The sequence below is a fragment of the Salmo salar genome, chromosome ssa29, assembly GCF_905237065.1.
Source record: "Salmo salar chromosome ssa29, Ssal_v3.1, whole genome shotgun sequence".
NCBI lineage: Eukaryota > Metazoa > Chordata > Actinopteri > Salmoniformes > Salmonidae > Salmo > Salmo salar.
The window spans coordinates 36,591,355-36,610,000 of record NC_059470.1 but is presented as its reverse complement, the minus strand read 5'-3'; the positions used below and the strand labels follow the sequence as shown (position 1 = coordinate 36,610,000).

Sequence of the window (18,646 nt, the reverse complement as noted above, 5' to 3'; positions counted from 1 at the left end):
TCCTTCAGGAAGACGTTTTGAGTTCCATGTTACTGTATTCCTTCAGGAAGACGTTTTGAGTTCCATGTTACTGTATTCCTTCAGGAAGACGTTTTGAGTTCCATGTTACTGTATTCCTTCAGGAAGACGTTTTGAGTTACATGTTACTGTATTCCTTCAGGAAGACGTTTTGAGTTACATGTTACTGTATTCCTTCAGGAAGACGTTTTGAGTTCCATGTTACTGTATTCCTTCAGGAAGACGTTTTGAGTTCCATGTTACTGTATTCCTTCAGGAAGACGTTTTGAGTTCCATGTTACTGTATTCCTTCAGGAAGACGTTTTGAGTTCCATGTTACTGTATTCCTTCAGGAAGACGTTTTGAGTTCCATGTTACTGTATTCCTTCAGGAAGACGTTTTGAGTTCCATGTTACTGTATTCCTTCAGGAAGACGTTTTGAGTTCCATGTTACTGTATTCCTTCAGGAAGACGTTTTGAGTTCCATGTTACTGTATTCCTTCAGGAAGACGTTTTGAGTTCCATGTTACTGTATTCCTTCAGGAAGACGTTTTGAGTTCCATGTTACTGTATTCCTTCAGGAAGACGTTTTGAGTTCCATGTTACTGTATTCCTTCAGGAAGACGTTTTGAGTTCCATGTTACTGTATTCCTTCAGGAAGACGTTTTGAGTTACATGTTACTGTATTCCTTCAGGAAGACGTTTTGAGTTCCATGTTACTGTATTCCTTCAGGAAGACGTTTTGAGTTCCATGTTACTGTATTCCTTCAGGAAGACGTTTTGAGTTCCATGTTACTGTATTCCTTCAGGAAGACGTTTTGAGTTCCATGTTACTGTATTCCTTCAGGAAGACGTTTTGAGTTCCATGTTACTGTATTCCTTCAGGAAGACGTTTTGAGTTCCATGTTACTGTATTCCTTCAGGAAGACGTTTTGAGTTCCATGTTACTGTATTCCTTCAGGAAGACGTTTTGAGTTCCATGTTACTGTATTCCTTCAGGAAGACGTTTTGAGTTCCATGTTACTGTATTCCTTCAGGAAGACGTTTTGAGTTCCATGTTACTGTATTCCTTCAGGAAGACGTTTTGAGTTCCATGTTACTGTATTCCTTCAGGAAGACGTTTTGAGTTCCATGTTACTGTATTCCTTCAGGAAGACGTTTTGAGTTCCATGTTACTGTATTCCTTCAGGAAGACGTTTTGAGTTCCATGTTACTGTATTCCTTCAGGAAGACGTTTTGAGTTCCATGTTACTGTATTCCTTCAGGAAGACGTTTTGAGTTCCATGTTACTGTATTCCTTCAGGAAGACGTTTTGAGTTCCATGTTACTGTATTCCTTCAGGAAGACGTTTTGAGTTCCATGTTACTGTATTCCTTCAGGAAGACGTTTTGAGTTCCATGTTACTGTATTCCTTCAGGAAGACGTTTTGAGTTCCATGTTACTGTATTCCTTCAGGAAGACGTTTTGAGTTCCATGTTACTGTATTCCTTCAGGAAGACGTTTTGAGTTCCATGTTACTGTATTCCTTCAGGAAGACGTTTTGAGTTCCATGTTACTGTATTCCTTCAGGAAGACGTTTTGAGTTCCATGTTACTGTATTCCTTCAGGAAGACGTTTTGAGTTCCATGTTACTGTATTCCTTCAGGAAGACGTTTTGAGTTCCATGTTACTGTATTCCTTCAGGAAGACGTTTTGAGTTCCATGTTACTGTATTCCTTCAGGAAGACGTTTTGAGTTCCATGTTACTGTATTCCTTCAGGAAGACGTTTTGAGTTCCATGTTACTGTATTCCTTCAGGGGTTTTTCCTGGCCACTGTGCTGCTGCTTTCTCTGTTCTTTGGGGTTTAGGCAGAGTTACTGTATAGAACTTTGTGACAACTCTCTCCTCCCTCCCTCTTCCCTATCCTCTCCTCTCCCCAGGTCTCTGTATGCCTCCCAGCAGCAGCAGCAGGAAGTGTTGTGTGGGGTTCAGGGGCCCAGTGGTCAGAGTCAGGGGCCTGGGGGTCCTGGTGATGGAGGTGGTAGTGATGAGGGGACTCTCATGTCCCAGCTCTACACCGTGTTAAAGGACTTTGATGGCCTGGAGGAGATAGACAGAGCCCTGGGGATACCTACTCTGATGGGACAGGTACGTCTGTCCCAGACCCCAGTCTTCTATCTCTTGTGTTTCTTCCCTCTATCTGGCCTTTTCTCATTTGGGAAAAAGTCCGTCCACCACCGTCCCTCCTCCGTCCTTTCATTGACTATAGTGATGTGTATCCTACCTGAGTCCTTCGCCACACCCCGTTCTCAATCAGCTTTTGTTTTGTCAAAGGAGAACAATATGCACCTGTTTTTTAAAAACAATATGTTTCTTATCATTCATCTAGAAAATGACTTGCACAACTAACTGTTATCTCTTCACACATTGAGAAATGTCATTGGCCTGAGTGGACAAGGAGTCTCATTTCATACAAGCACATTTTCATCCACGTTCCCTCTCCTCACCACCTCTCCTTGATTACCTTTGAGGAGAGAGGACGGAGGGGTTGAGCAAACCAATTAAAGGCATCTCTCCTTTCTTCCTTTGTCTTAATAGTTTAATATCTCTGACAGGAGAATCACTCTCCACCGTCTCTGTCCTCACTCTACCGTCTCTGTCCTCACTCTACCGTCTCTGTCCTCACTCCACCGTCTCTGTCCTCACTCTACCGTCTCTGTCCTCACTCCACCGTCTCTGTCCTCACTCCACCGTCTCTGTCCTCACTCCACCGTCTCTGTCCTCACTCCACCGTCTCTGTCCTCACTCCACCGTCTCTGTCCTCACTCCACCGTCTCTGTCCTCACTCTACCGTCTCTGTCCTCACTCTACCGTCTCTGTCCTCACTCTACCGTCTCTGTCCTCACTCTACCGTCTCTGTCCTCACTCTACCGTCTCTGTCCTCACTCTACCGTCTCTGTCCTCACTCTACCGTCTCTGTCCTCACTCCACCGTCTCTGTCCTCACTCCACCGTCTCTGTCCTCACTCTACCGTCTCTGTCCTCACTCCACCGTCTCTGTCCTCACTCTACCGTCTCTGTCCTCACTCTACCGTCTCTGTCCTCACTCTACCGTCTCTGTCCTCACTCCACCGTCTCTGTCCTCACTCTACCGTCTCTGTCCTCACTCCACCGTCTCTGTCCTCACTCCACCGTCTCTGTCCTCACTCTACCGTCTCTGTCCTCACTCTACCGTCTCTGTCCTCACTCTACCGTCTCTGTCCTCACTCTACCGTCTCTGTCCTCACTCCACCGTCTCTGTCCTCACTCTACCGTCTCTGCTCCCTCAAATGTTTCTGTAGCTCCTTCTTGGATGTTCCCTCTTTTACATCTATCAGTTGATCCTTCTCTCCTTCTTCTCACTCCTCTCTCCTCCTCACTCCTCTCTCCTCACCCCTCTCTCCTTCTTCTCACCCCTCTCTCCTTCTCAACCCTCTCTCCTTCTTCTCACTCCTCTCTTCTTCTCACCCCTCTCTCCTTCTCACTCCTCTCTCCTTCTCACTCCTCTCTCCTTCTCACCCCTCTCTCCTTCTCACCCCTCTCTCCTTCTCACCCCTCTCTCCTTCTCACTCCTCTCTCCTTCTCACTCCTCTCTCCTTCTCACTCCTCTCTCCTTCTCACTCCTCTCTCCTTCTTCTCACCCCTCTCTCCTTCTTCTCACCCCTCTCTCCTTCTCACCCCTCTCTCCTTCTTCTCACCCCTCTCTCCTTCTTCTCACCCCTCTCTCCTTCTTCTCACCCCTCTCTCCTTCTTCTCACCCCTCTCTCCTTCTCACCCCTCTCTCCTTCTCACCCCTCTCTCCTTCTCACCCCTCTCTCCTTCTCACTCCTCTCTCCTTCTCACTCCTCTCTCCTTCTTCTCACCCCTCTCTCCTTCTCACCCCTCTCTCCTTCTCACCCCTCTCCTTCTCACTCCTCTCTCCTTCTCACTCCTCTCTCCTTCTTCTCACCCCTCTCTCCTTCTTCTCACCCCTCTCTCCTTCTCACCCCTCTCTCCTTCTCACCCCTCTCTCCTTCTCACTCCTCTCTCCTTCTCACCCCTCTCTCCTTCTTCTCACCCCTCTCTCCTTCTCACCCCTCTCTCCTTCTCACCCCTCTCTCCTTCTCACCCCTCTCTCCTTCTCACCCCTCTCTCCTTCTCACCCCTCTCTCCTTCTCACCCCTCTCTCCTTCTCACTCCTCTCTCCTTCTCACTCCTCTCTCCTTCTTCTCACCCCTCTCTCCTTCTTCTCACCCCTCTCTCCTCCTTCTCACCCCTCTCTCCTTCTCACCCTTCTCTCCTTCTTCTCATCCCTCTCTCCTTCTTCTCATCCCTCTCTCCTTCTCACCCCTCTCTCCTTCTTCTCACCCCTCTCCTTCTTCTCACCCCTCTCTCCTCCTTCTCACCCCTCTCTCCTCCTTCTCACCCCTCTCTCCTCCTTCTCACCCCTCTCTCCTCCTTCTCACCCCTCTCTCCTCCTTCTCATCCCTCTCTCCTTCTTCTCATCCCTCTCTCCTTCTCACCCCTCTCTCCTTCTTCTCACCCCTCTCTCCTTCTTCTCACCCCTCTCTCCTCCTTCTCACCCCTCTCTCCTCCTTCTCACCCCTCTCTCCTCCTTCTCACCCCTCTCCTCTTTATCAAATCCCTCTCCTCTTTCTCATCCCGCTCTCCTCTCCCAACAGGGTCAGTCTGTAGATCAGGATCAGTTCTCTTCAGACCCGTCCATGTTGTTGGACCAGAAGCCTCCAGTGTACGGCCAGCAGCACCAGCAGGACCCGCCACCTGGTTCCCATCTAGCCCAGAGAGGGTACCATGGCCCTGGGCCTGGCGGACCCATGCAGGACCCCACACCTGGCTCCCTTCTAGCCCAGAGAGGGTACCATGGCCCTGGGCCCATGCAGGACCCCACAGGTAGTGGTGGGAATTGGCAGGGACCACACAATTCAATTTGACCACAATATTTGAGTTACGATTCAATACATATTGCGATTATATGTATCACAATTCTATCTATGTATTGCGATTCGATATTCCAAACACATTGTTCACTATATGCCTGCTGCAAAGGGAGAAGAGAGTCATGAGAAAGTTAACATTTTCCTCCTCTACCCACAGGTCAAGGTTTCCACCCAATGGCTGGCCAGATGGGCCCCAGGCCAGGATACCCCATCATGAGACTGAGGCCCCAAGCGGTGGTTCCTAACCAGCCTAATACACTGAGGTTACAGCTGCAGCACCGGCTACAGGTACTACAGGTACTGAGACTGACGGACGGAGAGACAGACTGACGGACGGAGAGACAGACTGACGGACGGAGAGACAGACTGACGGACGGAGAGACAGACTGACGGACGGAGAGACAGACTGACGGACGGAGAGACAGACTGACGGACGGAGAGAGACGGACGGACGGAGAGAGACAGACGGACGGACGGTGAGACACAGACAGACGGACGGTGAGACAGACAGACGGACGGTGAGACAGACAGACGGACGGAGAGAGAGACGGACGGACGGAGAGAGAGACGGACGGACGGAGAGAGACGGACGGACGGAGAGAGACGGACGAACGGAGAGAGACGGACGGACGGAGAGAGAGACGGACGGACGGAGAGAGACGGACGGACGGACGGAGAGAGACGGACGGACGGAGAGAGAGACGGACGGACGGAGAGAGAGACGGACGGACGGAGAGAGAGACGGACGGACGGAGAGAGACGGACGGACGGAGAGAGACGGACGGACGGACGGAGAGACGGACGGAGAGACGGACGGAGAGAGACGGACGGACGGACGGAGAGACGGACGGAGAGACGGACGGAGAGACGGACGGACGGACGGAGAGACGGACGGAGAGACGGACGGAGAGACGGACGGAGAGCGGGAGGGAGGGAGGGAGGGAGGGACGGAGAGAGACGGACGGAGGGACGGAGAGACGGACGGAGAGACGGACGGAGAGACGGACGGACGGACAGAGAGACAACACAGGCAGAACACTGACTGTAAACAGACTGTTACAACTGGTCACTACTGGGGTTTATATAACCTCCCAGTGAAGCCAGGTCGATAGCTGTGGAGAGATGTGTAACTGGTCTTGTCCATGACATTTTGTCAGGTCTTCACCATGTGGGTTTGCTGTTTGGGTATTGTGTTGCGTATCACAGCCTTGAATAGCGGTGATGTTCCGTTCGATACTGGAGCTCTGGGGGATGCGTGGAGATCTCAAAGCAGTTTACTGCGAAGCAGTGTGCCGATTCCTGCATGGCTTTATCAGAAGCTTGACGTCAATGTGTGTTGATGGTAAAGTGCCTGTTTACCTGTTCTCCTCAGAATCGCCAACCAATGATGAACCAGATGAGTGGAGTGTCCAATATGAACCAAAATCTACAGTCCAACAACCCCAACCAGGTAATTTACTGAGATTATATATCAGTATGAACCTCTACAGTCCATCAACCCAACCAGGTAATTTACTGAGATTATATATCAGTATGAACCTCTACAGTCCATCAACCCAACCAGGTAATTTACTGAGATTATATATCAGTATGAACCTCTACAGTCCATCAACCCAACCAGGTAATTTACTGAGATTATATATCAGTATGAACCTCTACAGTCCATCAACCCAACCAGGTAATTTACTGAGATTATATATCAGTATGAACCTCTACAGTCCATCAACCCAACCAGGTAATTTACTGAGATTATATATCAGTATGAACCTCTACAGTCCATCAACCCAACCAGGTAATTTACTGAGATTATATATCAGTATGAACCTCTACAGTCCATCAACCCAACCAGGTAATTTACTGAGATTATATATCAGTATGAACCTCTACACTCCATCAACCCAACCAGGTAATTTACTGACACGCACAGTAACCAGATAATAATTATAGAAATAACAGTATTTTAATTCACCAGAAATCAATGTTCATTTTGTAGAAGTTGTTAAAATTAACTCCATCTCCTTTTCTTTCTCTTTCCAGGGGACCATCAATGCACAGATGTTGGCCCAACGTCAGAGAGAACTCCTCAGTAACCACCTTCGGCAACGCCAGCTGGAGCACCAGAGACAGCAGCAGCAGCAGAGGAACACGGCGATGAGAGCCCAGGGACTCAACCTACCACCCAATATGGCCGCCGCGGCTGCTGCAAGCGGCCTATCAGGAGGCCTGAGTAACCCTCGGATCCCACAGACTACCAACCCTCAGCAGTTCCCCTACCCACCCAGCTACGGTACCAGTACAGACCCAGGCCTGGCTACACCTCCTCCTCCTCCTCCTCACCCCTCTACTAGCCCCTTCAACCCCCTCTCGCCCCAGCCTGCCCTCCTCTCTCTCTCTCACCCCCCCCACCAAGCCCTGCATGGCTCTCCCTCTTCCCTGATGATGATAGGGGGGGATCAGGACAGTTTGGGGCTGTAGTCAGCCCTCATGTACAGCACCTCAGAGCCTTTCAGTTCCCAAACTCAGGTACTACGGTCTTACAACCCACCAGTCATACCCCCTACCCCAGGGGTGTGTCTGTCCAGCCGTACCCCCTACCCCAGGGGTGTGTCTGTCCAGCCGTACCCCCTACCCCAGGGGTGTGTCTGTCCAGCCGTACCCCCTACCCCAGGGGTGTGTCTGTCCAGCCGTACCCCCTACCCCAGGGGTGTGTCTGTCCAGCCGTACCCCCTACCCCAGGGGTGTGTCTGTCCAGCCGTACCCCCCTACCCCAGGGGTGTGTCTGTCCAGCCGTACCCCCTACCCCAGGGGTGTGTCTGTCCAGCCGTACCCCCTACCCCAGGGGTGTGTCTGTCCAGCCGTACCCCCTACCCCAGGGGTGTGTCTGTCCAGCCGTACCCCCTACCCCAGGGGTGTGTCTGTCCAGCCGTACAGCATTACATGCTTACTATAAGTGCTGTGCTGCTCACCCTCATATGACCACTACATTGATGATAAATCCGCCTCCTGATTTAATAGCCATTCCTGATTGGTCCTCCTGATTTAATAGCCATTCCTGATTGGTCCTCCTGATTTAATAGCCATTCCTGATTGGTCCTCCTGATTTAATAGCCATTCTTGATTGGTCCTCCTGATTTAATAGCCATTCCTTATTGGTCCTCCTGATTTAATAGCCATTCCTGATTGGTCCTCCTGATTTAATAGCCATTCCTTATTGGTCCTCCTGATTTAGGCCATTAAACATATGTTCCACTAGAGGGCAGTAGATGGACAGAAAACGGTACCATACCGTACATACCGTACCATACTGTACCATACCGTAACATACCGTACATACCGTACATACTGTACCATACTGTACCATACCGTACATACCGTAAAATACCGTCCATACTGTACCATACTGTTCCATACCGACATCCGTAATACCGTAACATACCGTAATACTTCCAATACTGTACCATACCGTACAATACCGTAACATACCATACCGTACCATACCGTAACATACCGTACATACCGTACATACTGTACCATACTGTACCATACCGTACATACCGTAACATACCGTACATACTGTACCATACTGTACCATACCGTACATACGTACAATACCGTAACATACCATACATACTGTACCATACCGTAACATACCGTACATACCGTAACATACCGTACATACCGTACATACTGTACCATACCGTAACATACCGTAACATACCGTACATACTGTAACATACCGTAACATACCGTTACATACTGTACCATACCATAACATACCGTACATAGTGTACCGTACCATACCGTACCATACCGTAACATACTGTACCATACTGTACCATACCGTACATACCGTACATACTGTACCATACTGTACCATACCGTACATACTGTAACATACCGTAACATACCATACATACCGTAACATACCGTAACATACCGTACATACCGTCACATACCGTACATATTGTACATACCGTACATATTGTACATACCGTAACATACTGTACATACCGTAACATACCGTAACATACCGTACATACGTAACATACTGTAACATACCGTACATACCGTTACATACTGTACCATACCGTAACATACCGTAACATACGTACATACGTAACATACCGTACATACCGTTACATACTGTACCATACCGTAACATACCGTAACATACCGTTACATACTGTACCATACCGTAACATACCGTAACATACCGTACATTTAGCAGACACTCTTATTGTTTATTTATTATATTTTATTTATTTCACCTTTATTTAACCAGGTTGGCCAGTTGAGAACAAGTTCTCATTTACAACTGCAACCTGGCCAAGATAAAGCAAAGCAGTGCGACACAACCAACAACACAGAGTTACACATAAACGTACAGTCAATAACACAATAGAAAAATCTATGTACAGTGTGTGTAAATGTAGAAGATTACAGTCACTGCGTTTCAACTAAGGTACTTAGACTTCCACATTGCAAGTAAAAACGTTCCTTTATAAATCAGGAGAGTAATGCGATAAACGTAACGTTTTAAACTCCATGTTACAAACGTTGTAAATACAGTATGTTCATTTTACAGTATGGTACAGTGCTGTTTGTCTATTTTATTGGGACTTTTTAATGCCGCTTGATATGACTGATTTTCAAACTAATTCCCATTTCCCATTAATGCATATCAATCAGATTATAATCCCCTTTAGTCTCCCAGTGTAGTGTGTAATCCCAGGTTAATCTGAAAATAATCCTGTGTGACATAGTGTGGTGGTGGTGGTTGACCCCTCTCCTTACCCCCCCCCCCCTCTCTCTCACCAGTCTCCCTCCTCCTTGCATTCCTCCACTCCCTCTATCCTCGGCTGCTCACACTAAATATGTGTCCCCCAAAATGTCACCCTATATTCCCTACAGAGCCCTCCGGTCAAAGGGGAGTGCACTATGTAAGGAATAGGGTGGAATATTGGACTGGACCAGTAACATGCATGTAGTCCTCCCTCTCGTTAGAATCCCTGTACACTCCCTAATCCCTAACAGATGACCTCTGAATCTTTATAGGCTTTGCTTGTGTTTTGGTGTTTCTGTCAGTGTGTGTGTGTGTGTGTGTGTGTGTGTGTGTGTGTGTGTGTGTGTGTGTGTGTGTGTGTGTGTGTGTGTGGACTCTTAATAAGTAAACTATTGAGAGGACATTTTGTATTCTGTCAGAGAGGTAACTGATTTTTCAGTCAGTCGTTTCTCTTCCTGTTCTGAGAGAGTAACGTACTGTGTGTTTTGTGGCTGAACTCGGGGGGGATTACAATCATCGGTCGTACCTCGTCAGTCGTACCTCGTGAGTCGTACCTCGTGAGTCGTACCTCGTGAGTCGTACCTCGTGAGTCGTACCTCGTGAGTCGTACCTCGTGAGTCGTACCTCGGTACCTCGTGAGTCGTACCTCGTGAGTCGTACCTCGGTACCTCGTGAGTCGTACCTCGTGAGTCGTACCTCGGTACCTCGTGAGTCGTACCTCGTGAGTCGTACCTCGGTACCTCGTGAGTCGTACCTCGTGAGTCGTACCTCGTGAGTCGTACCTCGTGAGTCGTACCTCGTGAGTCGCACTCGTGAGTCGTACCTCGGTAGCCTCGTGAGTCGTACCTCGTGAGTCGTACCTCGTGAGTCGTACCTCGGTACCTCGTGAGTCGTACCTCGTGAGTCGTACCTCGTGAGTCGTACCTCGTGAGTCGTACCTCGTGAGTCGTACCTCATCGAGTCGTACCTCGTGAGTCGTACCTGTGTCTCTGACTGTTCTTTAACCTGGAGTACTGGGAGGGAATGTACACGTTTGTGATCAGTTTAAATCGCTCAGGGTGGAAAGATATTTCAATTACAACAGAGTCACTGTAGCACTTTGCAATTGTCTTTCAATGAAAAGTGAGTCATAAATTAAATGTATATTTTTTGTTGTTTTAGTTATTATTATAAAATGTATGGATACCTCAGTGTTGGAGCTATGTTTTTAGATGGTGTAGGCCAGGGTGAAGTTTCCCCTAGACGCTGACCTTGGTTCAGCGTTTCCCCGCTAATGGTTAAAGCGGTGTTTCCCAAACTCGGTCTTGGAGACCCCAATGGGTACAAGTTTAGTTTTTTTTCCCCCTCTAGATCTACACAGCTGATTTAAAATAATCAACTCATCATTAAGCTTTGATTATTTGAATCAATTGTGTGGTGTTAGCGTAAAAACCAAAACATGCACGCCTTGTCATCCCCAGGACTGAGTTTGGACCGGGACTGAGTTTGGACCGGGACTGAGTTTGGACCGGGACTGAGTTTGGGAAACACTGTGTAAAGTTTAAGATAGGGGAAGGGAAAGCTGATCCTACATCTGTACCTAGGGAAACTTAACCCAGGAGCATTCTAGACCAGACCTGTTTGACCTTTAACCCTGACCCCTAACCCTACCAGGTATGTCCCAGCAGCCTGACGGAGGGTTTGGGGGTCAGGCCACGCCCCAGAGTCCCCTGTTGTCCCCCAGGATGGCCCACGCCCAGTCACCCATGATGCAACAGCAGAGCCAGGGCAACGCCAATTTCCAGGCGTCGCCTGACCTGAACGGTTGGCTGCCCCAGGGGAACATGGGAGGAAACAGGTGAGTGAGAAAGACGGGGGGCCACAGGGTTGGGCTGTGAAAACCTCTACAGTAAAACTGTCCCAATAATCAGAGGTCAGAGAGAGAGCTCATTCTTTATTACAATGTTTCTTATCAGACATTCAGTTGTCTGTGGAAGTTAACAATCTGTCTACCAATATTAACGCTGAGCAATTAACCGTCATTTGTTTTTTAAACAACTCATTGACCGACGTCGGTTCAATTCCATTTCATTCTGTTGTTTTTCTATGAGCTCTGTGTAGTTTCTCTAGAGATACATCATATCCAGCCTGAACGATGTAGTAGGGAGATGTAGTTTCTCTAGAGATACATCATATCCAGCCTGAACGATGTAGTAGGGAGATGTAGTTTCTCTAGAGATACATCATATCCAGCCTGAACGATGTAGTAGGGAGATGTAGTTTCTCTAGAGATACATCATATCCAGCCTGAACGATGTAGTAGGGAGATGTAGTTTCTCTAGAGATACATCATATCCAGCCTGAACGATGTAGTAGGGAGATGTAGTTTCTCTAGAGATACATCATATCCAGCCTGAACGATGTAGTAGGGAGATGTAGTTTCTCTAGAGATAAATCATATCCAGCCTGAACGATGTAGTAGGGAGATGTAGTTTCTCTAGAGATAAATCATATCCAGCCTGAACGATGTAGTAGGGAGATGTAGTTTCTCTAGAGATACATCATATCCAGCCTGAACGATGTAGTAGGGAGATGTAGTTTCTCTAGAGATAAATCAGATCCAGCCTGAACGATGTTGTAGGGAGTTGTAGTTTCTCTAGAGATAAATCAGATCCAGCCTGAACTGTACGATGTAGTAGGGAGATGTAGTTTCTCTAGAGATAAATCAGATCCAGCCTGAACTGTACGATGTTGTAGGGAGTTGTAGTTTCTCTAGAGATACATCATATCCAGCCTGAACTGTACGATGTAGTAGGGAGATGTAGTTTCTCTAGAGATAAATCATATCCAGCCTGAACGATGTAGTAGGGAGTTGTAGTTTCTCTAGAGATACATCAGATCAAGCCTGAACTGAACGATGTAGTAGGGAGATGTAGTTTCCAACAGGCCAATATTCTACATAGTTTAGCCGAGAAAACGTACTAATTAACTACAATGACCATAATCAAATCAAATCTAATTTTATTGGTCACATACACATATTTAGCAGATGTTATTGCGGGTGGAGCGAAATGCTTGTGTTCCTAGCTCCAACAGTGCAGTAATATCCTACTTGTCCGGTCTGTGTGGGGCAGACAGAGACAGAGGGATGGAGAGCAGTATCTTCATCAGGTATCTCTCTACCTGTAAATACATGATCTAAGTGATTGATAGTTGGTATTCAGCAGTCATAAAGCCTTATTTACTTTAATGAACTACTACAATAGTGATGTAGTCAGACAGCGTAGACAGCAGCTCTATAGAGATGAGATGATGACTTGGAATTAAATGATAAAGTCATCAGATAAAACAAATGTAATATACACAACAACTGATATATTTTATTAAAGTGAATAAATGAAGGTTAATAAGTAATAAGCAGTAATGGACAGTCACTACCTTCATGGGACTTGTATTAATTGTTTTATTCTGTGTCGTTAAAACATTCAACCCACATAATAAATATTGCATTTAATGTTTTAAAAAAAAGTGATCAGAACCGAAAACCGCGATAATTAATTTCTTTCATAATCGAATCGAAACCGACCTAAAAAAAAACACTAATCGCTCAGCACTTGAAAATCCACAACAACAATCAGTCCAGCACAGATCAACTACTGTAATTTGGGTATTCTAGTCTTCAATAAACACAATGATGTATGATTATTTTCCATATAGTTGAGTGTAAAACACTACCCTTCTTTGGGTTATCAATTGAATTTGAATGAGGCACAGTCATAAAGTAGTCTAGGAGCTCTCTATACTTAGTTGAGTTTAAACCAAGTCCTTCTCTCTCTCTCTCTCTCTCTCCGTCTCTCTCTCCTTCCTCCAGTATGTTCAGTACTCAGCAGTCTCCGCCCCAGTTCACCCAGCAGCAGACCTACTAACCCTTCTCTCTCTCTCTCTCTCTCTCTCTCTCTGTCTCTGTCTCTCTCTCTCTCTCTGTCTCTGTCTCTCTCTCTCTCTCTCTCTCTCTCTCTCTCTCTCTCTCTCTCTCTCGTCTCTCTCTCCGTCTCTCTCTCTCTCTCCGTCTCTCTCTGTCTCTCTCTCTTTCCGTCTCTCTCTCTTTCCGTCTCTCTCTCTCTCTCTCTCTGTCTCTCTCTCTCTCTCTCGTCTCTCTCTCTCTCTCTCTCTCTGTCTCTCTCTCTTTCCGTCTCTCTCTCTCTCCGTCTCTCTCTCTCTCTCTCTCTCTCTCTCTCTCTCTCTCTCTCTCTCTCTCTCTCTCTCTCTCTCTCTCCGTCTCTCTCTCTCTCTCTCGTCTCTCTCTCTCTCTCTCTCCTCTCTCTCTCTCTCTCTCCGTCTCTCTCTCTCTCTCCGTCTCTTCTCTCTCTCTCTCTCCGTCTCTCTCTCTCTCTTCTCTCTCGTCTCTCTCTCTCCGTCTCTCTCTCTCTCTCTCTCTCCTCTGTCTCTCTCTCTCTCTCTCTCTCTCTCTCTCTCTCTCCGTCTCTCTCTCTCTCTTTCCGTCTCTCTCTCTTTCCGTCTCTCTCTCTTTCCGTCTCTCTCTGTCTCTGTCTCTCTCGTTCTGTCTCTCGTTCTCGGTCTCTCTCTCTCTCTCGTTATCTCTCTACCTCTCTCTCTCTCTCTCTCTCTCTCGTTATCTCTCTCTCTCTCTCTCGTTATCTCTGTCTCTCTCTCTCTCTCTCTCTCTCTCTCTCTCGCTCTCTCTCGCTCTCTCTCGCTCTCTCTCTCTCTCTCTCCTTCCTCCAGTATGTTCAGTACTCAGCAGTCTCCGCCCCAGTTCACCCAGCAGCAGACCTACTAACCCTTCTCTCTCTCTCTGTCTCTCTCTCTCTCTGTCTCTCTCTCTCTCTCTCTCTCTCTCTCTCTCTCTCTCTCTCTCTCGTCTCTCTCTCCTTCCTCCAGTATGTTCAGTACTCAGCAGTCTCCGCCCCAGTTCACCCAGCAGCAGCAGACCAATGGGGGCGCAGCCATGTACAACGGCAACGGGATGAACCTCAACGTCTCCATGGCTACCAACGCCAGCGGCATGGCTCCTGTGGGTCAGATGGCCGGACAGATGATCACCTCGCCTGGGATGACCTCACTGGGACAGGAACAGGTAAGATACATAGACAGACAAAGTCATTCCTAGACAGTTATAACCATTCATAAGCATACATAGGGACAGGAACAGGTAAGATACATAGACAGTCATTCCTAGACAGTTATAACCATTCATAAGCATACATAGGGACAGGAGCAGGTAAGATACATAGACAGACAAAGTCATTCCTAGACAGTTATAACCATTCATAAGCATACATAGGGACAGGATCAGGTAAGATACATAGACAGACAGATAGGACAGGATGAACTTTAATGTCCCGAGGGGAAAATAGTATTAGACACACGGTACTACTGTATTATATAATAGACACTGTACATTACACACTAGACATAATACATAAATTATATGTATGAGATACATAACCATACTTAAGTATACATAGTGTTTATATGCACATGAATGGCCTCTGAAGTCTGGACCCTTACCTGGGACGAGGAACAGGTCAATTACATAGACGTACACTTACCAGACAGTTTACTAGGTACACCACCCCCGTTTACTAAAATGGATCACTCCTACAGGCAGTGGGTCACGTGACTTGCTGTATAAAGCAGGCATCGAGGCATTCAGTTACTGTTCCATTGAACGTTAGAACGGACTAAACAAGTGACCTAAGTGACTTTCAGAGTGGTCTGATCGTCGGTGTCAGGTGCACCAGTTCCAGTATCTCAGAAACGGCCTCCTGGGCTTTTCACGCACCACAGTGTCTAGAGTTTACTGAGAACGGTGAGACAGACAAACAACATCCAGTCAGCAGCAGTCCTCTGGGCAAAAACAGCTTGTTGATTAAAGGTCGAAGGAGAATGGAAAGAATCGTGCGAGCAAACAGAGGGGTCACAGACAGATGAATAACAGAGGTGTGCAGAACGACATCTCTGAACGCACAACTCATCGGTCCTTGTCACGGATTGGCTATTGCATCAGACGACCACACCGGGTTCCGCTCCTATCAGCTAAAAACAAAGAAGAAGCGGTTCTAGTGGGAACGCCATCACCAACACTGGACAAGACAGTGAGTTCAGTTTACCTGAGTGACCTGGTCAGTCCCCAGACCTCAACACTATAGAGCATAATGAGATGAGATGGAACAGGCTGTTAGCAGCATGATGTATCGCCATCCAATCTGTAGCAACTGCGTGATGCCTTTTCGTCAGCATGGACCAACATCCCTGTGGAACGTTTCCGACAACTTGTTGAATGTCCCGAAGAATTCAGGCTGTTCTGGAGGCAAAGCAGAGTCTAACCCAGTACAAGATGTTTAAAGCTGTCATCAAGGCAAAGGGTGGCTACTTTGAAGAATCTAAAATATTTTTTTAACTAGGCAAGTTAGTTAAGAACAAATTCTTATTTTCAATGACGGCCTAGGAACAGTGGGTTACCTGCCTTGTTCACGGGCAGAACGACAGATTTGTACCTTGTCAGCTCGGGGATTCGATCTTGCAACCTTTCGGTTATTAGTCCAAAGCTCTAACCACTAGGTTACCCTGCCGCCCCAATATACTTTGATTTGTTTAACAATTTTTTATGGTTACTACATGATTCCATATGTGTTATTTCATAGTTTTGATGTCTTCACTATTACTCTAAAAAAAGCAAAAAAGAAACGTCCTCTCACTGTCAACTGCGTTTATTTTCAGCAAACTTAACATGTGTAAATATTTGTATGAACATAACAAGATTCAACAACTGAGACATAAACTGAACAAGTTCCACAGACATGTGACTAACAGAAATGGAATAATGTGTCCCTGAACAAAGGGGGGGGGTCAAAATCAAAAGTAACAGTCAGTATCTGGTGTGGCCACCAGCTGCATTAAGTTCTGCAGTGCATCTCCTCCTCATGGACTGCACCAGATTTGCCAGTTCTTGCTGTGAGATGTTACCCCACTCTTCCACCAAGGCATTTGCAAGTTCCCGGACATTTCTGGGGGGAATGGCCCTAGCCCTCACCCTCCGATCCAACAGGTCCCAGACGTGCTCAATGGGATTGAGATCCGGGCTCTTCGCTGGCCATGGTAGAACACTGACTTTCCTGTCTTGCAGGAAATCACGCACAGAACGAGCAGTATGGCTGGTGGCATTGTCATGCTGGAGGGTCATGTCAGGATGAGCCTGCAGGAAGGGTACCACATGAGGGAGGAGGATGTCTTCCCTGTAACTCACAGCGTTGAGATTGCCTGCAATGACAACAAGCTCAGTCCAATGATGCTGTGACACACCGCTGCAGACCATGACGGACCCTCCACCTCCAAATTGATCCCGCTCCAGAGTACAGGCCTCGGTGTAAAGCTCATACCTTCGACGATAAACGCGAATCCGACCATCACCCCTGGTGTGAAAAAACCACGACTCGTCAGTGAAGAGCACTTTTTGCCAGTCCCGTCTGGTCCAGCGACGGTGGGTTTGTGCCCATAGGCGACGTTGTTGCCAGTGATGTCTGGTGAGGACCTGCCTTACAACAGTCCTACAAACCCTCAGTCCAGCCTCTCTCAGCCTATTGCAGACAGTCTGAGCACTGATGGAGGGATTGTAGGTTCCTGGTGTAACTCGGGCAGTTGTTGTTGCCATCCTGTACCTGTCCCGCAGGTGTGATGTTCAGATGTACCGATCCTGTGCAGGTGTTGTTACACGTGGTCTGCCACTGCGAGGACGATCAGCTGTCCATCCTGTCTCCCTGTAGCACTGTCTTAGGCATTTCACAGTACGGGCATTGCAATTTATTGCCCTGGCCACATCTGCAGTCCTCATGCCTCCTTGCAGCATGCCTAAGGCACGTTCACGCAGATGAGCATCTGGGCATCTTTCTTTTGGTGTTTTTCAGAGTCAGTAGAAAGGCCTCTTTAGTGTCCTAAGTTTTCATAACTATGACCTTAATTGTCTACCGTCTGTAAGCTGTTAGTGTCTTAACGACCGTTCCACAGGTGCATGTTCATTAATTGTTTATGGTTCATTGAACAAGCAATGGGGAAACAGTGTTTAAACCCTTTACAATGAAGATCTGTGAAGTTATTTTGGGTTGTTATGAATTATCTTTGAAAGACAGGGTCCTGAAAAAGGGGATGTTTCTTTTTTTGCTCAGTTTACAATGTACTGTAGATATCAGTAAAAATAAAGAAAAACTCTTGAATGTGAGTAGGTGTGTCAAACCTTTTGACTGGTAATGTATGTTAAATGTGTATCTGTATCTGAAACAACTCTCTCTCTCTCTCTTTGTCTTCATCTGTTTACAGAAATACTGCTGACCCTGGTGGAGCGTGTAGTCAACCAGCACCTTGATGCTAACACCCAGGATCCAATGAGCTCGCTCATCTTCAACCACCCAACCATTCTACCAATGGCTCTTTGAGTGAACCTGGCAGTGCCCTGACCCAGCTCTGCCCAACCAAGCCTGACCTCTTGACTTCACCCACCTGGCATAAAGTGTTCCTCAGATCTATCCCTACTGGGGGGGATGGAGGAAAGATTTGACTTTTTGACGTGTTCCAAATGGCACCCTGTTCCCTATATAGGGCCCTGGTTGAAAGTAAAGCACTACACAGGGAAGAGGGAGGCAACCCTAAAACGCCTAACCCCTCCTTATTAAAGGAAAACCCGTGAGCCAGCCTGTCTCTGTCCAGCTGCATTCACCGTAGTGTGACTTACTGTAGGCCCCTCCCCCTCTATTGTAGGTCCCTCCCCCTATGGGTTGATTGACTCTAGCCCCCCCCCCCCCCATCTGCCTGGAGGCCCGCCCCCTCTGGGTAGGCCCCGTGGAGCCCCACCTCCCCCTCTGGGTTGACTGACTGAGTACTGGTGGCAGCGGTGGGATCCTCGTCAGATGAATGT

General features: G+C 47.4%; 1 protein-coding gene across 1 annotated transcript in view; it reads left to right on the top strand.

Moving 5' to 3' along the window:
• Positions 1–18,273, top strand: part of LOC106591314 (nuclear receptor coactivator 2) — a 164,105-nt gene extending 145,832 nt beyond the window's left edge. The window contains 8 exon segments of the mRNA XM_045710715.1: positions 1,918–2,125; positions 4,677–4,905; positions 5,110–5,240; positions 6,325–6,402; positions 6,990–7,239; positions 11,389–11,572; positions 14,617–14,812; positions 18,052–18,273. Coding sequence (XP_045566671.1) covers positions 1,918–2,125; positions 4,677–4,905; positions 5,110–5,240; positions 6,325–6,402; positions 6,990–7,239; positions 11,389–11,572; positions 14,617–14,812; positions 18,052–18,063 — 1,288 coding nt within the window. The 3' untranslated portion in view covers positions 18,064–18,273.
• The last annotated feature ends 373 nt before the right edge of the window (positions 18,274–18,646 follow it).